General features: G+C 39.2%; 2 protein-coding genes across 2 annotated transcripts in view; both read right to left on the reverse strand.

The window, feature by feature from the left end:
* Positions 1-20: 20 nt before the first annotated feature.
* Positions 21-5865, reverse strand: LOC124399442 (rhodopsin-like). The gene is made up of 6 exons (XM_046870336.1): positions 5809-5865; positions 3861-4226; positions 3509-3677; positions 2874-3039; positions 2304-2543; positions 21-812 (listed from the first exon to the last, which is right to left on the reverse strand). The coding sequence occupies exons 2-6, from the start codon at positions 4219-4221 to the stop codon at positions 684-686; spliced, it is 1065 nt and encodes a 354-aa protein (XP_046726292.1). The 5' UTR covers positions 4222-4226; positions 5809-5865; the 3' UTR covers positions 21-683.
* Positions 5342-25687, reverse strand: part of ift122 (intraflagellar transport 122 homolog (Chlamydomonas)) — a 51418-nt gene continuing 31072 nt past the window's right edge. The window contains exons 15-29 of the mRNA XM_046870337.1: positions 25589-25687; positions 25284-25337; positions 21401-21562; positions 20712-20878; positions 18176-18347; positions 16735-16837; positions 12945-13085; positions 12715-12812; positions 10934-11034; positions 8404-8569; positions 8123-8234; positions 7769-7897; positions 7158-7234; positions 6126-6290; positions 5342-5925 (exon numbers count right to left, since the gene is read on the reverse strand). The exon at positions 25589-25687 is cut by the window's right edge and continues 42 nt beyond it. Coding sequence (XP_046726293.1) covers positions 5839-5925; positions 6126-6290; positions 7158-7234; positions 7769-7897; positions 8123-8234; positions 8404-8569; positions 10934-11034; positions 12715-12812; positions 12945-13085; positions 16735-16837; positions 18176-18347; positions 20712-20878; positions 21401-21562; positions 25284-25337; positions 25589-25687 — 1833 coding nt within the window. The 3' untranslated portion in view covers positions 5342-5838. The remainder of the gene's footprint in view (positions 5926-6125; positions 6291-7157; positions 7235-7768; positions 7898-8122; positions 8235-8403; positions 8570-10933; positions 11035-12714; positions 12813-12944; positions 13086-16734; positions 16838-18175; positions 18348-20711; positions 20879-21400; positions 21563-25283; positions 25338-25588) is intronic.

A 25687-nucleotide genomic window follows, 5' to 3' on the forward strand; every position in this document is an offset into this window, starting at 1 on the left:
GACATTTATTTTACCATTTCCCAATTCAAACCATCAGCTTAGACTTCATTGGTAAACATTTGCAGTGCATTCAAGTAATGAAAACATAATCACTGTATGAGGAGAGATGTTTTTCTTATAATTTATTTATTTATTTATTTCACTCTGCGTGACGGTTCACACTGTAACACTTACATCCTAACATTTCCTCTAACAATGAGCCGAATGCACCAAGCACAAATTGAATCCCAAAAGCTGAATGTGACATCTATGAACCTGTGACTCCAGGTGTTTTTCATGACTGGAACATCTGTCTGCCATTTTACCCGTTCATCACTTTATTCACTCGTCACACTCTACAACACACGGTCAGTAATGGATAAGGAGCAGGGCATCTAAAATCTTAGACTACAGGTTTATTTAAATAAGCTGATACATTTTTAATAATCTATAAGGCTAAGGTTGATGGACGCTTTAGACCACGTGCCATGCTCCAGTGTGCGTATTACAATTAAATAACAGGAAATCCAAAAACAGACTGTATGGAAGTAACTGCTGATAAATGGGAGACTAACCATTAATGTAAAGTCGAGAACAGACAATGAGATGTTTCAAGGTCGACCAACATGAGGCTACTTTGCTGATGGAGTTCCAGGTGCATTGGGGGGTGTGGTCTAGAGAGATTGAGGTCCAAGTTGACGAGTTCAGGCAGGGGACACCTGGCTTGAGGTGACCACAGAAGACTGGGTATTTGTAGAGGACGTGGTGCTGGTCTCATCCTCACCGAACGGGTTCTTTCCACAGCACAGAGTGACCAGCATGTAGTTCCTGAACTATAACAAAAAACAAAAGTGCTTATACAACTAGAACTATAAGAATAAGCGAATGTAAAGACCATTACTATGTATGAAATTCCACCACATTCATTCTATTCCCTTTGGGGTGGCAATTTATTTTTCCAGACATGAATTCTTAATATTATAACAGTCATGTGGGTCCAAAAATATGTACACCACAAAACCCAATGGACAGAATTAATAACTGGATTTACTTCTAGGTAAAAGTAGTAAAATAGCTGCTCTCATCCGTCTGCAATATTTTATTATTCCAGTGCGGTGTCTTTCCGTGGTTGTGTAGCGGCCTGGGAAAATCCTTGGCATGGTCAAATTTCATTCAAATATTTTGTCCTTTTACATTAGGAACCTTTTCTACTAATGGAAAAAACATTAATACTGAATAACGTTATTGACATACATGGGAAATTAGTTATTACCAATTAGCACTGTTATCACCACATCATACACAACAGTCCCAGAGTCTTAGTCTTTGATTTTCCTGAGGAAATAATTGCTTATTTTTTTCAGTTAGTTTTGTTCAATGTACTTGTCTTTTAAGTAGCTCATTTAAACCTTTGAAAACGCTGTGGTCTGTACAGCATGTGCAAGAGCTCCTTTACGCTTTGATGATGCGATGCCGCAGGAGAAGTGTGGACATTACCACAGTCGCTATTTAGTCACAAAATGATTTGGTCACTATGATGTTTCACTGTAACACCTCTAACACTCCTTGATCACAGGAGGATGACATTCTTTGCATGTGTAAATCACACCTATCAAAGCACAGCAAGGTTAGAAAATAGCCTAAACAAAAAACATATGTTTTTCTGAAATCAGTCATAACAACTTTTGTTTTGTTTTTTTCCCCAAGCCAGCACACATAATATAGTCACACACATTTAACAATCTACAATTGCACTTAGAGTTTCATTATTATCAAGTTTTGAGTACAGGGTTTCCATTCTTTTCTCAGTAAAGAGAAATACTGTAGTAGTAGACTATAGAGATTGCAATTAAAACCTACTACTTTACAGTCAAACACGTAAACTGGCTAACACGTATATATTAAAGACCAAAGGAACATTTATAGATTTTTTTAAATTAGTCTACCATATATACACAAGAACCAGATATATCACTTATATTCTCTCTCTCTCTCTCTCTCTCTCTCTCTCTCTCTCTCTCTCTCTCTCTCTCTCTCTCTCTCTCTATATATATATATATATATATATATATATATATATATATATATATATATATATATATATATATATAAAAACATACACATTTTGTAACTTTAGTACTTGTTACTTAACTATACTTAGTGCATAGCATGTACCCATTAAAGCTCCAAATCTAAACACTAATCCCAGTGCCTGTTCAGGTACACCATGTAAAGTCACACAAGATGAAATCTCTGCAACAGCAAAAAAAAGAAATAAACAATCTATATCAATCAGGTTACACGTTGTGCTTGTGCTGCAGTACCTGTCTGTTGATGAAGATGTAGATGACTGGATTGTATAAGGCGGCGCTCTTGGCGAAGAACGCCGGCACGGTCATGAAAATAGGTCCGAACTCAGTGCCCTGGTTGGCAAATATGTACCAAGCAACACTGGCATACGGCAACCAGCACACCAAGAACGCGATCACCATAACGACCACGATCCGGGTGACCTCTTTCTCTGCCCTCTGAGTGCTCTCTGACTCCTGCTGCTGAGCTGCGGCCTGGCGGAAACAGCACACACACAGGGTAATGAGAAACAGAAAGACTAATGTGATTGCTGCGGTTGTAATTTGTGTTAACCGATGACAGATTAAGCGAGACGTGTGTATTGATGGACAGACAAATTATTTATTCATGCCGGAATGAAAAGTGCTTTGTTGCCGTAGCTAAAACTATGCACATTGTGCAAAAGGCGAAGACAAATATCGTAAAATGTATTAAAAACATGGATTTGCAATCAGAAGGCACGATAAACATATGATAGTAAAAACCTACATATAACGAATGTGTGTGTGTAATTGTCTGTGTATATGCGGATGCGTCCTTCTGACCGCTCGAACTGCGCAGAGAAGGCGACTGTAACAGAAGAAGATGATCAGGAGCGGAATACTGAAATGGAGGATGAACATGTAGATGACAAATGATATGTTGTTGTATTCAGGCTTCGGGGTGTAGTAATCTATTCCACATGAACACTGCATGCCTTCTGGAATATACCTGGATGAGCAAACAAACACACACATGAAAATAACCAGAGTTTCAAACACAATTCTGAAAACTGTACATAATGCAAGTAAAGAGTTTTGAGCTTTTATTAAAATATTATGATGTTATTACATTCAACACTGTTCACTATATAAGGGATATTCAACTTTGTAGGAGTTCAGTCCCATAGAATAAAAAAGTTCCTCGTTCTGGTTTAATGTCTCCAGCAATGTATTTTTTGTACAGTTTTCTTGCAGTAAAATCCTTTAAATAAACACATGTGATTGGCTAAGTTGCAAAACAGAATTTACTATGATATGTATTCCAATTAATATTGGGCATGTTTTCCTTACATTTGTTTGTTTTTCTGGGTCTGTGTTCCTTCAGGTGATGCCCCATGCATTATATTATTAAAAACTAATAATTTTCAATTTACTCCTTCAATCCTTTTTATGATAGGGGGAATATTTTTTTTTTTTACCTAGACCAGCCCAGCAGTGGTGGGCTAGCACAGGTGAGGGCCATGATCCAAGTGAAGCCGACTCCAATGATGGCATGCTTCTCTCCGAAACGAAATGTGGACACAGGCTTGCACACCACAATGTAGCGCTCAATGGCCAAAACTACCAGGGACCACAAGCCAATTTCACCTGAAGAAGAAGAAACATATTTGGCATACATTAGTAAATCTTTCTCTTCAAGGATTATTCCAAATATACACCCAACATACACACAACACATCCAATTCAAAACACTTTCAAATGCATTGTAATAAAACTAGCCTTTAGATTTCACATGAACCTATCATTGACAAACTAATTTATTTTACTCACCTCCCATGGTGGCGAAAAAGCCCTCGATATTACACCCAGTTACACCCAGGACAAAATAGCCATGCAGGGCGGTGTACAGAGTGACCGTGAAGCCTCCAAAGACCATGAACAAGCCGGAGACTGCCAGGTTCAGAAGAATGTAGTTGAGGGGCGTGCGGAGTTTCTTGTGTTTCACGGTGACGTACAGAGTGAGGAAGTTGATTGGGAAGGCAGTGATCATGAGAAAGAGCATGTAGGCGGCCAGCAGAGAATACTTCCATGGCTCGGCTAGATAGTACTGCGGCTCCTCGAACGGGCTGCGCACCAAGCCCGACTTGTTGGACATTGGCACGTAGAAGTTCGGACCTTCTGTCCCATTCATTATGACTGCAACGACACGGAGATACCAGAAAGGAACGAAGAACGAACCAAAAAAATGAAATGGACAACAAAATAAAAACCCTCAAAAACTAGATAACGTGTAGCAAGGGTCAAGTCCCTTAGAACAAGTGATCAACTCCACAGGACGCTGAGCAGCTCTCTTATATGCCACCCTACTGAGGGATTAACCCCACTGAAAGTGGGAGATTAGTGTCATTTGGAAAAATAGGGCGCAAGGTCAGAAAGAAAGTGACTAATCCTTAGATACACTGAAGGACAGAAGACAGCATTAAAGATTTTTTTTATATTCTTCTATATTTTGCACCTTCTAATTAAACATTAAAATCCTCCCCCCCTTGTTTGTTTGTTTCTCACTTTGAGCTGGATTATACCGCACGTGTGAAAGGTGCCAACAAAAAAAACATGATGAAGTGATAGAGATTATTATTATGCACCAATCAAGCATAACATTATGGCATTATAACATTATGTCCTGTAAAGTTAATAACACTGATTATCTTTTCATCATGGCACCTGTTAGTGGGTGGGATACTATTAGGTAGTGAGTGAACATTTTATCCTCAAAGTTAATGTGTTGGAAGCAGGAAAAATGGGCGAGTGTAAGGATTTAAAATAGTTAGACAAAGGTCAAGCTGTGAACTCTATACAACTGGGGCAGAGCATCTCCAAAACTGCAGCTCTTGTGGGCTGTTCCCAGTCTGCAGTGGTCAGTATCTATCAAAAGTGCTCCAAGGAAGGAACAGTGGCGAACCGGCGACAGGGTCCTGGGTGGCCGAGGCTCATTGATGCACGTGGGGAGAGAAGGCTGCTCGTGTGGTCCGATCCAACAGACGAGCTCCTGTAGCTCAAATTGCTAAAGAAGTTAATGCTATTAATGCACGATGGGTCATGACATTTTTGGCAGCAAAAGGGGGATTAAAACAAAATTAGGCAGGTGGCCATAATGTTATGCCTGATCAGTGTAATTATTATTAGAAACAACATTGCTCCCAGATATTTCAAGAATATAAACCACCCAAAGACCATACTAGCCCACATTCTAGATTACAAAGATCAGGCGATTAATTTCTAAAATAAAAAACAGCACTCATACACGCACATCTTAAAAAATATTTATTGAAATGAATAAATTATGAAAATATTACAATGACTATATCAAAACAATTCTTTAGTAGAACAATAAAATATATGGTCCATGGACCGTTTTTTGTTTTTTTTATTATTATAATTTGAATGCGAGCTCACTAATCAAGATATAAATGATATCAAAATGCAATCTATGATTTTCCGGATGTAAAAAAAACAAAACTCCCTGTTAAGGTTTGTTAGTGTCATCTTGCACACTCCAGCCATTTTCAAATGCCATAATCGCCTTTCACTGGCTGAGTATCCTGATCTCTTTAATCCTATCAGCGCTATCGGCTGAGGTGGCGCTTTTCTTACGGCTCGAGGATCATCGCCACGTTAATGCTGCAGACGCGCCCAAACACACACACACAGATATAAATCTCTAAAGAAGCCTCAAAATCATTCAGCTTGGGCTAATCCATACCCTATAAATACGCACTCTGTCATGCACTAAATCCATTCAGGTGAGCTAGCTGGGCTCGTCGATGGGTCTGCGACAGTACGGGCAACAGTTGTGCTGGAGGACCAACAGTTCGTAATCCTCGCTGTGGAACATCTGCGGGACATACAGAGGAAGGGCGGAATCAGGATGGAGCGCAGAGAAGACAACATATAATGATCAGAAACAAGACGTGAAATAATTTTGTCTTGACGAACAATGAAAGAAAAGCGATTTGCGGTAGATCAGATAGTAAGATCTCATTTGCGTTAAATTGACCGGAAACATGCAATTACTGTGAGTGTGTGTGTGTTTACCTGAAAGCAAGAGGGACACATAGTAATGCTGACATCGGGCAGTAGAGAGCGGTAGTACTGCCAGCGCAGAGGCTTGGGCCAGCGCTTTATCAAAACGTCTCTTCGAGACATGGAGCTCAACACAGCACGACTGACCACAACTGGAACAAACTCACTGCCCCCCTGCTGTAAGACACACAAGTGCAGACACACCAGTGACCACAGACACCACAGACACACAGTCAGTAGTAAAGCAACGAGGTAGATGATTGGGAATATATTGTTCGGAATAAGTTGTATTCCAAATCAATTTAAATATGGATATGAATAGCAAGCAATAGACTTTTTTTTTTCCCGAATAGCAAGCTTGCCAGATAAATTCACAGTGCATCTGGTTGAATCTAGAGGTGTGCATTAGAAAAGAAAAAAAAAAAAAAAAAACACATGAGCAGGAGGTTTTCATGTGCGAGTGTGATATACACTTTTCAAAAGAAACTAATTCGAATTAAGGCGCAACGCTGCGTGACGCATTTACGTGACAAATGCAATTATTCGTCAACTGCCTGGTCAGGATTGTGGTGGTTTTAATTAGACAAGTAGATTCTTTATATATTCAGGAACAAAATTCACCCGCCAAAAATCTCTAGCTGAGACCAGTTCTGACCTAAAAGTGATGTAGCTGAGGCTGAGGAACTGTCAGAGCCAGCATTCACAGACAATGCTGACAGTGCTGACATTTCTACACAAAAATTCTTTTTCACAGCAGTTTTCAATGCACCCAGCCATAGGGTTCAGGACAGGACATGACAAGACACGACAGGAAAGGGAAGCAACGAGAGGAGGGAGAGAGGGAATAAACAAGGAATTCTTCCTAGTTTTATCCCACACCCACTTCAGGTTTAAATCTGAACAGCATTGTATTATATATTTATACAGTCAAGAAAGCTGGTTCATATACCATAATGAGGGTGAAAATTGGATGCAGGTTTTATACACATTTATCTAAATGCTTTCCCACCTTTCTCGTCTTTCATCTATGAATCTTTCTCTCACCTCAAAACTTAGTTTGGCCATAAAGGGATCTTCTTCAGGATGTTCCACATCATCATCCAGCCTTAGCGACTGACTATCTGTAACAAACACGTGGTTAAGGAGAGCTACACAAGTACACAAGCGTTTTTCAGTTGCCATCTGTTTCATACTTCCATAACGCTTTGACACGTCCTAAAATTGCTCTGCAATTCACACTCTGGCATATTCGCTTTCTTTTCAGGTGCTCTAAACACACTGTACATTCCCTGCTTGTCTTTGAATAATAAAAATACAACATTAACTGTGAATAGAATAAAGTAATAAGGTAATAATTATTACAAACCTGTTATTAAAAGGTCAAACTTTTTTTTACTTTGATTTAAAATGTCCCTCAACACACAAGTTACCATGATGTTATTGTAATTCAGCTGTTTTAAAGTGTCACATTTGATGTCCTTCATTCTACTTAGGTAAGAGTTTGTAAGCAGAACTAATCCATCGCCCGGGATCCTAATTCACTTAGCTATACCACACATATGCCCTTCTGAATACTGCTTATTTAAATTCCCTGTAACTACACAAACAGTGTGTGTGTGTGTGTGTGTGTGTGTGTGTGTGCGGTAAAAGGATACCGCCTCTGCTCATCTCCTGCCAGCGGGCTGCCTTCTTGTCCGCTCGAGGAACTTCCAGGTCAATCAGAGACACCGCTTCCTCATCTGTGATCCCCTCTTCTAGATAGAACTCCACCAAGGGAAGGACCTCTAAACACACACACACACACACACACACACACACACACACACACACACACACACACACACACACACACACACACACACACACACACACACAATTATATGTAGTGTCTGCACAAAGACTCAAATCTTATTTCATAAGGATTAAAAATGGATTAAGTGATCCATTTAAATATTAAACGCTTTAGAAAAGGCTCTTTGATGTGATTGACAGGCGTGCTGGCCACTCACCATAAGAGGAGGCGGAGTAAATGAACGGTTGTCTGCAGTTGACGCAGGCGTTGCCCTGGTTGTTGAGTAGTGGGTTGTGAGTGGAACAGCGGTAACACATTGGAATTAAATCCTGCAAAACAAACAAACACACACACACATACATGCACACATAGAGAGAGTATATATATGTTTAATTACAGAATTATTAGGACTGTAACACATTTTGATGAACAGGATTTTAAATATTCTAAAATTTTATTAGAGCTAAAGCACCAGATAGTAAGAACACACAGACACACCTCACTGTCACGGTAGGGTTTGGAGCGGACAGTGAGTGAGCTGAGCTCCATGCTCTCCTGGAATTGAGCTGGGATCTTCAGGCCCTGAAGCTTCTCAAAGGCATGACGTGCCACCTTATAGGCCCCCAGTGCCTTACCCTGCTTAGCCAAGGCATACAGAGTATAGCTGTCCTGTCTGTCAAGGATCAAGGCACCAATCACATCCAAACCAAAAATCATGCTCATGTCCAATTTCTACTATCAAGGTCATGCTGAGTATCCATGATAAAAGATCTCCACTATTAAACTGAATAAAAATTGTATTGTCTTTATGATTGTAGAATTTGACTTGACACACATATCTGTTAATACTAAATAAACTGTATATAATTATATATAGCGGGCGGTTTTGGAACTTTAATATATATATATATATATATATATATATATATATATATATATATATATATATATATATATATATATATATATATAGTATATATAGTAATATAGGTACGCCCGCTATAAAAGAAAATCCGCGATAAATGGACACCACCCCAAAAATGCTATATTATGCAGTACTGTACTGTATTAAATTTTACTTCATTTTAGAATTATTAATTATATTTTTATTAATACATTTCATTATTTCAACATAAAACTCTATAAAAACAATCCCCTATAAGTTTTTTGGTGGGAAATTCGGACCGCGGTAGAGCAGGGGATTACTGTATATATACATCACTTAAAGGAAGTCGGGCTTTTCAAAAGTTGAAATTGCAAAGATTGAATTTGCTAGGCAAGCTGGGGAACAAAAACTGAAAAATATGTCATCCTTTTCACCATATAATTGTCGTACATCTTGTCAAATCAGTGACAAGCATGCGATGCTTACTAATCTCTGTGCAGTTTCTTTACTGCTACATGTATAGGCCACAGTACAAATCTCAAAAGCAATTGTTTTGACTGTACAGGAAAGACACAATAAATGATAAAATGGTATAATCCTTGAAGACCTGTCTGTCAACTGGCTATTGGTATTCTCCAACCTATTCTGTTGCTACTACCTCATATTCGCTTTTCTAAGAAATTCATTAAAGAATTTTTGTTCCCAATTCCTGACACATTTGCTGATACAAACAGATGGCTGGGGGTTCTTATTTTAAGAAACAACTCACCATATTTCCCAAATTGTACATACACTCGTTGGACATTTTATTTAAAAGTAAAGCCTGTACATCTGCTGTTCCATGCAACTATCCAATCAGCCAATTATGTGGCAGCAGCACAATACATGACGTCGTGCAAATACAAGTCAAAATATGCATTTAATTTTCACAGGATGATTCACATCAGAACAGTGATTTTGACTGTAGCAGGAAATTTAAAGCTTGATGACCAGTACTGAGTATCTAGAACATTTCTGACCTGGGAAAAACAAAAACTATCAAGTGAGTGGCAGTAGTACAGGTGGAATGGCCAGAAATATGGCCAGAAAGGATAAAACCGATAACAGGAAGCCCATGGTAACTCAAATAACCACACATCTCAGATTGCACCACATCAAACCTTGAGGCAGATGGACAAAAACAAAAGAAGACCTAGTCTAATAGTCTAATAGTCAAAATTGAATATACCTACTGGACCACTGAAAGGTCATAAACCCCATAACAAACAACCCCAGCCCACCCACCCCAAAAAAAAGGAAAAGAAAATTGACATATCTGAAAAGTCTTTCAGTAATTAATTTGCTTCTCACCACAGTTGAGCTGTAAAGGAAGAATAAGCTCCTTCTTTCATACCTCTTTTCCTCTGTAACACATTCTCTCAAATTGTTTCTCTCATTCTCTACATTATCAAAGAGGGAGCAGCTGCCATATGTTCATTCTCATGGCGTCATGAACATCTGGCAACTTGGGAGAAAAAAGCTGGAAGACATCAATAAAAGAAAGTGAGAGAGAGAGAGATGCATAGAGAATGTGCATCTAAGATAAAGACAGATAGAGGAGGAAGGGAGTGCAAATGAGACAGGGACAAAGTGAGATATTGAAGACAGGTCCAAATGGCAATTAAATGGAAGTGACAAAATTGAAATTCTTTGTCTAAATTCATCTCTGTGCCTTCGCAGCGTCACGCTTGCTTGCTTACACACACACTCTTTCCTCTGTCACTGATTCACAGACAGGGTAAAAGAGACACACTTTTCTGAAGTGTTTCTTCAATTATATCACTTCATTTGAATTCTTAAATCTAAAGGTGATGTGAGCAGAGTTAATATGCATTCAGTTCAAGACTAAATCAAGCCCTCTCTCTCTCTCTCTCTCTCTCTCACACACACACACACACACACACACGCACACACACACACACACACACACACACACACACACACACACACACACACACACACACACACACACACAGAACATATACTAAATACTTGAATATCCTTGATTCGAGTGAGCACTTATTAAAAGGTCGGGACATAATCAAGCACCCTGCAGACGCTCAGGGCTGCTCGAGCTCTGTGTGTTTTTCTTTTAAAGGATACACTTTGGAGATGCCCAGAGGAATGTCTTTAGTCAAGTTGTGGAAAAGGAATCTCGAGAGGTTGAAAAGGGTCTCTGGCATGTTTGAACTGAAGGGCTCGACCTGAAAGAAAGACACACACAGTTATATACAAGTTGAGTCAATCTACTGACGTTTTTTTCTTATGCATTTAGGTATCTACTGATTTATTTTTTTAATCATCAACTCCACCACTTTGTCCTTCAAGCCTCGGGATCAATGCTTATTTGGTTGAACTGCTTATCTTTTTGTCTTATACCAATTTAAAGTATAATTCTACCCGGAATTACTTGCGTATTAATCTGTATAATTACCATGCAAGCTTCAATGAAGTCCATTATGCTTGTCATCTCATGGATCTCAAACTACAAGCTTAAATAGTCTCTGGGGTTTCAGATTTTCTTCTAGTAATCACCAATTTTTATACTAACAATGTCTGCCTAAGGCAATCCCCCTTACCGGGCTATCGAATATCTTGCAGGAATATAGAAAATACAGCACCAACCAACAAATTAGCATCAGCTATAAATTACTTCATATATATTATGTTTATGACTTCATTCAACTAATTCACTGGCTTTTTTTATCAATATGACACTGGAAAATGACCGAAAGACACTATAAAAACAAAAGGTTGTGGACACCTGACTATAAGAGTCTTTCAGCATCCCCTTTCACATTTGGTCCCCATAGGATTTTAAAATATCCTCCACTTCTTCAGAAAGATTTGTGCTCATTCAATCACTTGACCGTTAATAAAGTACTGAACATCTGGAGTGCAGTCAGTGGTCCAATTCATTTCAAATGGTGTTCAATAGGGTTGAGGTCAGAACTCTATAGCCAGCCAATCAGGTTCTTCCACTCCAATCCATGGAAAGCATGTCTTCATGGAGCTCACTCTGTGCACAGAGGCATTGTCATGCTGGAACAGTTTTGGGTCTCCTAGTTCAAGTGAAGGGAAATTTTTATGCTACCGCATCCGAAGACATCATATACACCAACATTGTGGTAACAGTTTGGGTAGGAACCACATACGGCTGGAAAAACCAGGTGTCCCAATACTTTTATGCTTATATTGTAATTAATAATAATAATAAGAAGAAGAAGTTTAATTTATATAGCGCCTTTCCCAAGCTCAAGGACGCTTTACAGGGTAATTGGATATAGACTTTATGTTTTTGACTTTCTCTTATTCTAGTTTTATTCTAGTCTCTGCAAGACTACAGAACAGAAAAGGCAGAGGTGCTGCAGCTGCATTTGGCAAAGGGGAAAATCATTTTAAATACAAGTCGAGTCATTTATTAAGGCAATCAAATCATTTCAGAAACATAAAGACTGTCGCTGTTGTGAGGTGCAGGCAATGACTCAGTCCAAAGCTAAAACGAATCTGGATGTCTCTGCAGGGAACATGACAGGTGATATTTGCCAAGACTACAAATGCAGTAACATACAGTGCCCTGTACATGCATTCACAATTCAAATGTAACCAGAGTGGAGTTGAAGTAAAAAAGAAAACAAAAACAAATGTGTTTAAAACACATAAGGGACTTGAGGAATCTTGGAATAAGAGCAGCAGTTTGATATAAAACCCCGGCTCATTGCGGTCAGGCTGGAACACATTATGTTTCCCATTCGCAGAGGTAGAAATCACAGAGTTATTTCTCACCATTTTAGAGGATTCATTTGCAACAGTCAGACTGTATCTTACAGCTAATAACAAAAAGCAGTGCAATGAAGTGAAGAGCTTTGGATAAGGACAGTCACCATGTAGCGATGAATAGAGTGGTAGACGTGGTACAGCTCAGCCAAATGCTGGAAACTGTGGAATTTCTGCAACATCTCCTCCCTTTTCTCCTCATTTTCTATAGAAATAAAAAGCGAACGCATGCATAACTATAATTTGAGAGGAATGCAACACTTGAAGAGGAAACATGATCAAGAACAGAAACCATTTGTGAATGACATCGATATATAACACACACACACGCATGTACCTCGTGCTATATCCAGACACTGCATGGAGAGCATCCAATAGTAGTATGACGCATCGTTGAATCTGCTCTCCACAACAGCATTGTGAGTAAGCTGCTCCAAAACCTTGACAGCCTCAGCTTGCCGGCCAGCCTTGTGGAAAGCTGGTAAACAAAGCCAGAAAAACATGAAATTTAATCACTGGCAATAGGGGAAAAAAAATTCAGATACACTTTTCTATTTATATTTTTGCTGAAAGATTATGGAATGTCTTTGAAGGCCATGCATTGCTTGTGGGGTGAACACACTTCCCAGTCTGCTCTTCCTTTGAGCCATAAGAATGACTAGATTCACCCTACTGTCCCTCAAGACGCAAGGAGGACATGCATCAAGAGTTTTCTCTGGATGCAGCCAGGTGGCAAAATGGGGGCTGAGAATCTTTCTCTCGTCACCAGAGTAAATGCTTCTTTATAAATACTTGCACATGACCATTGTGGCTATGACTTTTCCCATTATTTATGTAATATCCATTAAAACTGTACTGTATACTGTAAACCCTTGGTTAGTGGGTGGGGTAAATAAAAATCCACAGTATATACTCATGTTTTTTCTTATATACACATATATACAAACACACACACTACATGGACAAAAGCTTGTGGTCACCTGATCATTAGATTCATATCTGCTTTTTGAACATTCAAGCCCCATTTGTTGTCATAATACCCTCCATTATTCCTGGAAGAATTTCCACTATATTTTGGAGTGTGCTTGTGAAGATCTGTGCTCATTCAGCACAGTGATGAGGTCTGGGGTGCAGTCAGTGCAATTGATTCCAGAGGTGTTCAGTAGGGATGAGGTCAGAGAGCTCTATAGGAGGCCGCTCACGATCTTCCACTCCAGCCCATCTAAAGCATACCTTCATGGAGCTCACTTTGTGCACAGGGGTATTGTCATGCTAGAAATAGTTTTGGCTCTCCCAGTTCAAGGTCAGTTAAATGCTACTGCATCCAAAGGCATACAAATATTGTGCTGTGAACTTTGTGCTAAGAAAAGAGTGAAAATGCTTCTTTCTAATTAAGTTTATTTCCCATCACAAATTATATTTACCAGTAATTAATGCAATTCAAGGTAAAAATGCTTTGTATTTTTTGGAATATCCCAATATTATTAGTGTAATTAGTGTTTTCTGGTCACAGGGTTCAGTAGAATAGACCCAAAGAAGGTTTTTTCGCAAAACTAGAAATTACAGAGAATGAATTGAATATTGGTGTCTCTGATATTTTGACACCACTGTATTTGTAAAACTTGTGGAAAAGCTCTTTTACACAATATGATACAATTTCAATTCTGAAGAAGATGATTTCGATCTCTTGGGCTCCTGGTTGTAGCCTTAACAAGATTCAGATTCAAAGTCAAGTCACTCGAGATTCATGATTTAGAAATGTAATAAACGCTGAATCTGCTATTATACAGCTAGACGTGATTTTGATGCCTAGGGCAACAATTCATTATTTCACAATGTTTCACTGGATATTTAAACATTTATAGTGCCTGTCAATAGTTTGGAGATGCTTGGTCTTTTATGGCTTTTGAGACACATGTTCATATGCAACAAACGATGCAAAAGACCAAAACACACAAGAATTGGACAGTGAATGAACGGAAGAAAGGTCTGTGAAAGATGAGTCCAAATTTGGCATTTTTGGTTCTGACAGAAGAACTTATATAAGTCAGAGAGCAGGGGAGGAGATGTTTCCAGACTGCTTTACACTCACAGTCAAGGTGGAAAATCAATGGTTTGGGGTGTTTTGGAGCAGGGAAGGTTGGAGACATATTCCAGGTGAAAGGAAACCTAAACCCACATGGCTACCATTCCATTCTTTTATTTACCAAGACATTTCATAGACACTGCAACTTATAACCAACTTCACCATATAACAAGAGAAACACCAAAAGCATACGTCCAAGCGTTATTAGGAGCGCAAACAGTCGGCTAGAGTGTACATCTTCATACCTATTTTGTTGCATATCAACAAAAGGAACATCTCTTAAAACAATAAAACTTTGACAGTCGCTGGATACAATGATGTAAAGAATTCAACGTGTTTGTCAAGTAAAACACACGCAGGCTAAACTAAAGGTTTGAATTTATATTCACTACATCTAATGACGTCAGGAGCACATTCAATACAAATAAGATTTGTGCAAGACCAGGCAAGCATTCTTAACCAAGATAAAGGATTATGAAAACATGATGATCCAAGTGGTACATGTTAACTTCAGTTGATTGTTAGTACTTGTGTCTCTTCATCTTTAATCAAAACTGCTGGGGAACCAGACAAAACATAATCAAAGCTCATTATATTATATGGAGCAAAAAATCAATACAAAACAACTTGCAAGAGCAACTCAGGGAACTAAACAAAATAAGTGTCAGTTAATATGAACATGCTAAGCAATAGCTTTCACTATTTGTTCACCAATTAGTGCCAAAGCCCCAAGCTGATGTTAAATTAAATTGAAAAGTGAATTTCTCAAAAAGATGGACTAGTGCCAGTTCAGAAGTCCTGTATAATATACTATTAGTTATATAAGTATTAAATAAACTGCACCGATATTCGAAGTTCAGGATGAAACTGACTTCTAAAATGCATCATATTTCATCATATGTCATTCTGCAGATCAGCATGTGGCTACTTATTTAAATCCAGACACTTCAGCTGTTTAGCTTCAGACGTCAGATTTGATTTCAAAAACTGTCTGCAAACGACTTAGAAGCCACTTAAAAACTCAAATCACATGAGCATTAATTTCAGAACCTCGAGCCGAGGAGCTGCTCGACTCAGTTCTGCCATCAATCTCTGGACATGATACCATTCATTAATGAGTCTAAACAGGGATTTAGTCATTTGCATCACGCTCATATTTGACCGAAATCTTTCCCAGAGGTTGGCCATGCAAGTAATAAATTCCTCCTTTTTTCCGCTCTTCTTCTTCCAGCTGTCAGGCGTTACACACAGGGAACTGGGCCAGACCTCTCTACCTCACCCACACGCCAAAAGCAATTTGTACTTAATGCACACAAGTCGTACGAAACCCACCGCTCTTAAAGCGTAATCTCTGCTGCAACTTGGTTCACAGAGAAAATGAGAGGCTATTAGTGGATGTCAAACAGAGGCGCACTTAGAAACCCGAGCAGGATTGAGCACCGGTTTCCCTCCTTGCTATCTCAGCCTAATGAAACGCAGCTTTACAGCAGCGCAAACCCCTGCCACGGCCTCCTGTAGGATGCCTTTTTAAGGGTCAGAATTCCATTAGTTGCATTTTGGGTCGAAGTGCTTTAGTCGCCCATTTATCACAAAAGATTTCGAGGTGGCTGGAGTGCAGCTCAGCTCCAACGGGTTTAGACAGGAGACTAGGATAAACACAGACGGTGGTCTCGGAGTAGCTGAAGAGTGAGGAGAACAATTCCTAGGTTAATGAAACGAAGTGTGTGTGGTGTAGAGTCTGAAGACATTTCTGCCTCGTCGGGCTTGTAAATCGTCTTCCGCTGCCAATTATAATCAACCGAAACACAATGGTGGATTATGACCAGAAAGATAATCAGTGCTGCATAGAACAATCCACATTTCTTTCTCCAGCAATATAGGAACGAGGACTACCAGAGCTCCCACACGGCCTTTTTTTTTTTTGTTCTAAATGTAATGTGGACATGTAATTATAATCCACAGCACTTCGCTGAATAGGCTGCGAATATGTGAGAAAGAAAAAAAAAAAAATGTACGCAAGAAGTGGATGCAGTTGCTTCACCTTTCTGGGCCTCCTCAAAGCGGTCGTTCTCGGCAAGCCACTGTGCATAGGGAACATACACATCGTCCTTGTACTGAGGATGTTTCTCAACCTGAGAGAAGGCCTGTGGTGCAGTGGTAAAAAAAAAACAAGTTAATATTTTAGCGCATTGGACAAATACCAAACAATTCCGCGATTTTACAAATAGGTTCTAAATAAAAACTTATAGAGAAACAGCGACAACAAAAGATACGATGGTTTATTAGCAAGATTTACAAGCAGGAACTATGTGGCGAGATGTTCGGGATAGCAGAACAACATTTCCACTTTGCATACTGTGTCTAAAAATATATATATTTAGGATGGTGAGATTCGGCGATTTGCATCGGCATCAAAGTTTACGACGTGTGATGCATCGATTGAGAAAAGTGTGCCGTTTGTATCATTAACATATTTGTAACGGTAAAAAAATAACTATCTATTTATATACAATTATTAGTAGATGCGCTATGCTTTTATTATTTACAAAGTGACAAATAATTTGTGTTCAATGTTTTATATGTAGATTGATTTCTTCAAGCGCGTTCTCTCAATATGACGCGTCACAACACTACAGAAACCGAGGCGTGTCCTGTGAGACACATAGAATATAGATTAACATGACAGAGGTAGAGCAGCATCTTCCTAGAGACAGAATAGTAAAAAAAAAACCTCTGGGTTATATTTTATCTTTTTTTTTTGCTCTACAAAGGCCTGTTTGTGCAAGGACCATGCGTTAGAAGTCAGAAGGCACTTGAGTAAATTTATGAGTTGCTTTCTGAACCAAAGAAATAAAAGCTATCTAAAAAACTAATAAAAACTATCTATACCATACTAAAATGCATAGCATCAAACCGTATTGCATTGAATCACATCGTGTTGAATCAAATCGCACTGCATTGTAAGAGGGGTGAATCGTATCGCATCGGTAATTGCATCGTATGTATCTTTAATGTATCGTATCGTTGGCTATGCATCGAGTTGCGAATCGCACCGGCCTTAGTTATGGAGATGCACACAAATATCTCCACACAGAAAGCTCCAGCAAACTATATTACATGTTTTTTTTGTGTGTGTTTATTTGAAGCATATGCCACGGGAGTCCATGTCTACATATCTACACAGACAATTTTAATAGTTTGTAATGATGTGTTCTGAAAAATAAAAGATTCTTTGAGTACAATGAATCATCAGAGCACAATATATGAAAACTTTCAGTGTCGTTCACCTCTGGGCCCGTGTGTAAAAGCAGCGGTTAATTGGTAGGTAAGCTGGTCAATGATCAGCTTAGAGGTTTGTAATTAGCAGCACGTAATGGTAACACAGCAACACTAGAAATTCAAACTACATGTTATAAAACACACTTTGCGGCGACAAAGAGGAACGTATTCGACCCGACTGTCACCCGTCCGCCCACACACACCTCTTCCCAGTGCCTGGCCTCTACATGTAGCCGCACCAAGGCTTTCAGGTCACCCATTTTGGAGTAGGTCTCAGCTGCGTAACCATGGTGATTCAACTTCTGGAAGAATTCAGCGCACCTGGCCAATGGCTCGCGCTCCGCTTTGTCGAGCTTACGCGCCAGGTCTATCAACCTGCGGAACGAGAGCGAGAGAGACAGGAAGAGAGAGGGAGTTGTTTGATTCAAGATGAACTTTGCTTATCTGATATAAAGATAGCAATAATATAATGGGAGAGTTGCTCAAACAACGGAGGTTCATTTTGCACATTATGTGTGGGCAACGATCCATGAAATTAGTTCCATTTGATTGTTTCCCTCTTTTCTTGCCAGTGGTTTAATTATATGTTGTCCTCAACGTTGTTATTATCTGTTTGATGCGAGGCTATAGTCTTTAATATTCCGCACCGTTCGGGGGGGAAAAAAAAAAAAAACGGGACAAAAGAAAGCAAACTCGAAGGAAGAACGGGAACTCGGAGAGGAGAGCAAATATGCAGTGGAAGACAAGCGGAAGGCAAATTCCACTTTGAGGACGAACATGTTGCCTAAATGATGACAGAGTTGGAGTGGTTATTTGGCGAAGTTGAGCTAGTGCTTGGGGGAGAAGAAAGAAGTGATGTATGTTCAAGAGACAGTGCCAGGTAAGATTTCCAATTTTAGATACAGATACATGAAACACGAAAGACTGTTCTCTCTTTCCACTCTCTTTCCACTTTTCATCTCTCTGTTTTCACTCCAATTCAGAGCAGGCTTTCCAAAGTTTTTGAGAGATTTCTCATGGTGGGGTCAGTATGGTTTAAATCAGAACAGTTTTTGGGACTATTTGCAGAAGTGCTTCTTATATTGGGTTTCAACAGTTTTAAAAGAAGAAGGGCATTGGAGTGGCACAAGAGAAAAGCTTTCTGTCTCTCCTTCTAAAGATCACGAGTTCGAATCCTGACATTGCCACAGATATCAATGGATCATGATTCAAGGGAGTAAATTTGCTTGTGTTATATGGACAGGTGTGAAAGCATCAAACTCTCATTTACCCATCAACCACATTGACTCTAGCCAATCAAACATGGACAATTAAGTCGACGTACAACCCAATTCAAATGTTTAAACTGAGAATATATGCCATCTTAAGGAGAAAAAAAAATACAGTCATTTTAAAAATCTTTAACAGGGCTCAAAAAGGTTGTGAAGCTGTGAGGCATCACCTCTTCTGTCCATATACATCTGGGAAATGAGGAGGCCAGTTGCTGAAGTTATAGAAGACTGTTGTCCCATGTGTGTCTAATACAGGATTCTAGCTGCTCAGTTCTGGGTGTCCTTTGCTGTATTTTTTGTTTCATAATGCACCAAATGTTTAAAGGTATAGACTGCACTCAGGCCAGTGCAGCACCTGGACTCTTCTACTCAGAAGCCATGCTATTGTAAAAGATGCAGTATCCACTGAAAAAAAACATTTCTGGATGGAAATCCTTCAGCATTGTTGGAGCCTTTCCAAATGTGTGCACCAATGCACGCCCATACCATCAGAGATGCGGCTTTTTGAACTGAGCGCTGGTAACAAGCCAGATGTTCCCTCTCCTCTTTAGTCCGCAGGTTATGGTGTCCACAATTTCGATACATCTGACCAACAGTTTTGCATTTTGCCTCAGTTCCTTATCAAATAAGCTATGTTCCAGAGAGGATGGCAGCTTTCTACATAATGTTTACACATGCCTTCTTCTTTGCATGATCAAGATTTGACCTGTATTTGTGGTTAACATGGCAAACTGTGTTTACAGACAATGGTTTCTGCAGGTGTTAATAAGCCCATGCGATGATTTCTAATACAGAATCATGACTGTTTTAAATACAGTGCTGTCAGAGGGCCCAAAGATCAGAGCCATCCAATATTGATATTTTTTACGCTTGTCCCTTGTGCACAGAGATTTCTCCAGATTTTTTTAAACTTTTGATGCAAACCGTTGAAACACTTTTGCAATTATATGTTGAGGAATATATAATATATATAATATATTATTTTTAAATTGTTCCACAATTGTGGTGTTTCAAAATGACCTTATTGTTTTTTAAAAATTTTAAATTTTCTCAGATAACATATCAGATGTTTAAACTATGTTCTACTGTGAATAACAATGGGTTTATGAGATTTGCAAATTGTTGCAGTTTGTTTTTATTTTCATTTTACAGTGTCTCAACTTTTTTTGGAATTGGGGTTGTATGGGGAAAAGGGCGAAAAGCACTTTCTGTAAATCATAAATCATGAGCAGCAGTTCGGGGAAAAAAGCAGTTTGCTGGCTTCACATGTCTCACAAGAAGCACAAGTTAACGCTTACTCTCTCCAATTGGTAGTTGTCATGTGCCTGGAGAGAGCTGATTGATGGATAGGAGCCGATTGATTGGCAGGTGACCAAATTAGAAAGAAAAACGTTCTTCATTTTAGACTTCAGGTAACCTGTGTGTGTATGTGCTTTAACCAGGAATTCAGTGTTTAAGTGAATCTCACATATCCACCCAGCCGTGCTCCCCGATGATCTCGATGGCCTTCATGTTCTCCCCCGCGCTTAGGTACATGTCGGCAGCGGCGCGCGGCTCTTTGCTGTTCTTAGCCCAGTCCGCCTGCTTCTTCATCAGCAGCTTTGTGTCTTTAGGGTCTGCCGAAGCCAGGAAGTCCTAGAACACACACGTGAGTAGCAAAATAATTTTTCTTCTTTTTGCACTATGCAAAAACAAACCAAACGAACATTTTCAAGTTTAACAGATCAAATACAGAGGAAGTGGGGAACAAATCCCTTTCCCTTTTCTCACGCTCTTCTCTTGCTCCCGCATACAAACACGTGCATAAAGGCACACTACAGTTGGGACCCACAGCCCGATTGCAAAAATGTCTGAAAGGAGCCTAATGTACTTGAAGTAGACGTAATTATTCGTTGCACGCGTCTAGAGCTCAAGGGTCTAGTGAAGTGGAGGAGCTGAGAAAAGAGCGCAGCGCAACAATTAGGACTGGTCTGTTTTCCTTCAACGAAAATCAGTGCAAAGAGCAGACAGAACATGAAAACATACACAAAGAAGAACTGCGAGAAGAGAAAACAAATATATACAGCAGCAATGGAAACATGGGTTTCATCCACCACACACACATACACAAACAAAATGAGCAAGCACATGCTTTAATGTGAATGTAAACACACACACCTTGGCATACTCAAACATGCGCAGGTCTGTGTACATGGTAAGCGCCCGGTTATCATGGCCACTTCGCTTATAGAGTTTGGCAGCTTCGTGGAATTTGCCCTGGTAAGCGTAGACGTCTGCTTGAAAGAGATCACTGTTGTTCTCACCTCTCTTCTTCCTCTCCTGTGCAACAGACACGCAATCACACGATTCCATTAGCGCATGCACAGGGAAAGTAACCCAGCAAAATTATTTGAGTGTGTGTGTGTATGTGCAAATGATGAATCACCAACACACAAATAGAAACCACACATTTTTCGCTCTCTCATGGGTCGGCGATAAACAGAACAAAAATAGAAGAGCAAACCGGCGCACGAAACAAAACTTCTTCACCCTTGCCGGGTTGGATTTAGGCCAATTTCTATTATTATATTTTCAGTTATCAAATGTCAAAAAGGATGTTCACAGATATCTATCTATCTACAGTGCTATAAGAAAGTTCCCAATTAGTCATTCTTTTTTATTTAATAATTTTTTTATATATATTGTATTCGTCACATTTAAATGATTCAGATCATCGAGAAAATTTGAATATTACTCAAAGCTCACCACAGAAAATAAAAAAGGCAGTTTGTGAAACATGATTGCATTTATCAAAAAAGCAAATAAAGCTGTCCAAACCTGCCTAGTCCTATGTGCAAAGGTAATTGCCCCCTAAACCTGATAACTGGGGTTGTGCCACCCTTGGCAGCAACAAATGCAATCAAGCGTTTGCGATAACTGGTAACAAATCCTTCACATCGTTGTGGAGGTGTTGTGACCCACTGTCCTTTGCAGAATTCTTTTAATTCAGGCACATTGGAAGGGTTTTCGAGCATGAACGGCCTGTTTGAGATCATGCCACAGCATCTCAATCGAATTGAAGCCTGGACAAATTGGTTTTTTTGAGCCATTTAGAGGTGGGTGTGTTTCAGATAATTGTCCTGCCGCGTAACCCAAGTGATTCTGAAAAAGCCAAGACATTCTCCTTCAGGATGTTCTGCTAGAGCGCAGAATTCATGGTTTCATCATTTATGCCAATTTGTCCAGGTCCTGAACCAGACAGACAGACAGACATACTTTATTCATCCCAATGGAAAATTTACAGCTACCAGCAGTATTCACAAACATAGGCAATAAGGCATGCAATAAAAAATAAAAATTCATAAATAGTAAATATGTTAAGTTAAAGAAAAGACTCTGTGCAAGAGAACTGGGTATTTGTTGAGTCTGTGCAAAGACTCGTTGTTAAGTTTGGACTTAAAGACCATCAAACTACCACCACTTTGCCTGTTGGAATGATGGACTTTTTTTGTTAAATACCAGGTTAGTTTTATGTCGAATGTAACAGGAGGCACACCTTCCAAAAAGATAAACTTTTGTCTCATCAGTCCACAGAATATTTACCCGAAAGTCTTAGGGATAATCAAGACACCTTTTTGCCAAATGTAAGACAAGCCTTTGTGTTCTTTTTGGTCAGCAGTGGTTTTTTGCCTTGGAACTCACCAATGGATGTAATCTTTGCCCAGTCTCTTTCTAATTGTTGAATCATGAACACTGACCATAACAGGCAAGTGAAGTTAGTTCTCTTGCTCTGGGTCACTCCTGGGAAAGTTCACCACTGTTCCATGTTTTCTCCATTTGTGGATAATGTCTCTTACCATGGTTCGCTGGAGTCCCAAAGCCCTAGAAATTACTTTGTAACCCTTTCCAGACTGATACATGTCAATAATTTAGTTTCTCATCTGTTCTTGGATTTCCTTAAATCGTAGCATGATGTGTTGCTTTTTGAGATCTTTTAGCGTGCTTCACATTCCCAGACAGGTTCTATTTAAGTGATTTCTCGATTCAACAGGTCTGACAGCAATCAGGTCTGAGTGTGGCAAGTGAAATTTAACTGATTTACGTTTTCACATAGTGCCAGGTAGGTCTGGACAGCTTAATACATGAATTCCTCATTTACAAAACATGCATTGTGCTCAGGATATCTTTGTGGATTATTCACATTTGCTTAGGGATCAGTGACAAAAAATGCAAAAAAATAGATCAGGAAAATACTTTTTCACAACACTGTGTCTATATGCATACACACACACACACACACACACACACACACACACACACACACACACACACACACACACACACACACACACACACACACACACAGTGTTGGGCAATGTGTGGTTCTTCTCCAAACTGTCACCACAAAGTTGGAAGCACACAATTGTAAAGGTCTCTGGATGTGGTAGCATTAAATATTCCCTTCGAATGAACTAGGAGACCTAAACCTGCTCCAGCATGACGATGCCCCTGTGCACAAAGCACATGAAGATGTGGTTTACATGAGTTGGATTGGAGGATCTTGAGTGACCTGCTCTAAAACTCTGAACTCAACCCTACTAAAGACCTTTGGGAAAAATTTACACTGACACACTACATCAGTACCTAACTTTACTAACACCCTTTTAGCTGAATGAGCTGAGATTTATTGATTTTTGCATTAACCTGTGGTTAAAAAGACGTGTAGGTACAGTACATGTACCTACAGTACACAGATGAACAAAAATGCACACGCCTTCTAATCTGCTGCAAAAAAAACAGTATGTTATGCAAACCTTTAACACAACCTACTTTTGCATAAAGTAATAATCCGTTTTTTCTATACAACATTCCTGGTTGAAAAAGGCCAGCCCTTTTTAAAACCACTAGCTGGAGGCTACCAAGGTCTAAAAACATACACAAAAAGCACACAAATGCATTCAGATTTGAAAGGTTGGCTTCTTGTTCACACAAAGCTGGATCCGTTTCGTCTAAACTCCAGAGCTTTTGGAGAAATCCGAAAGAAAGCCGAATAGGTAATAAAACATGATGGGGCGTGCTTTTAAGGAAAATGCTCAATAGCAGGGTATTGTGATGTGGCCTGATGTAAGTTACTGTTAGCACTGTTATGACTTTTATCAGTGCATGTCTCTTATTTCTTAAATAAATGACAAAACTTAGTTATTTAACACGAAACAAAGTTAGTTCCAGTTATCACTCCATTGTTTTACACATTATACCAGCTAAGAAAAAACTCTCTCCAGCCTCTCAACTTTTTATCTTCACACTTGCTCTCCATCCTGAATACCTTCGCATGTCAAAATAAAACAGCTTTAGGGTGAAAGAGTGCTGGGATCTGGAGACTTCTTTTAAAAAAAAAGCATCACCTCAGAGAAGATTTTACCATCAACCATCAAACATTTACTTTTTTTTATGCATTAACCTTACAATTCCCTGTGTAAGTAATTATATAGAAAGAATTTAAAACAGGCCAGAAGTGATGGTTAATCTCAGTTTTTCACAACTCTAAACATTTCCTGTTGCCCCCCGTTTCATGTTTTAATCACAAGTGATGCTAAAACAGTCAATTAGAGACTCGATGAATTGTAACTCACTATTAGAATTACAGTTGGGTGAAACACGCATGCATACAAAAGTTATGCCAAATCTCTATTAACATTCTGGAAGATTTCAGAAATTGGTGAGTTGATTTTAAAATGCTTCTGATTAGACAAATGCCATTATTAGGATTTCATTACTAGTGTATGTTTGACTGTTAAAGGGCCTATCGTTCCAATCAGTGCTTTTTTGCTCTGAGAATATCATGGGAAAAATTATGCAACTTGTATCAACTGTATGCAAATCCGAAAATCAGGTGTATGTGACATTCAGCGCAGATCTTTACTGTAGACTAGTAGAATTATATTTGAACCTACTTTCAGAGTTACAGTTGTAGAACATACACCACTTACAACATATATTTGATGGTAAAGCTTTGAAAAGAAAGGGGTGGGGAACATGGTGAATGTGTAGCAGAACTTACTTCAATGCTATTGATGAGCTCAAGGTAGCGAAGGTCTCGGACCCTGATAAATGCCTAGAAAAAAAAAAAATTCGAAAGGAATGCGAGACACATTTGGACATTCATCAATTTGGACAGAGATGAATAGTGTTTCTGTGAATAGTGATTAATTTCTCTTTCGGAAATATAAGAGGTTGCCTGAATTCTCAACTAGCACCAGGAAGCACCATCTGCTGCTTTCATGAGTTACGTGATGCAATATTTTAGTAAGAACCCGAAAATTAAATGGGGGCCTGTGTGTCTGTAGAAGAAATTTATTGAAAAACCTTTTTGGCTGTGTCAAAGTCCAGTCCTTCCAGTGCTTCTGTAGCCAGATCCCTCCAGTCACTGTCCGTCACGCCCAGGCAAGCGATCTGATAAGCTTC

The sequence above is a fragment of the Silurus meridionalis genome, chromosome 17, assembly GCF_014805685.1.
Source record: "Silurus meridionalis isolate SWU-2019-XX chromosome 17, ASM1480568v1, whole genome shotgun sequence".
NCBI classification, from domain to species: Eukaryota; Metazoa; Chordata; class Actinopteri; order Siluriformes; family Siluridae; genus Silurus; species Silurus meridionalis.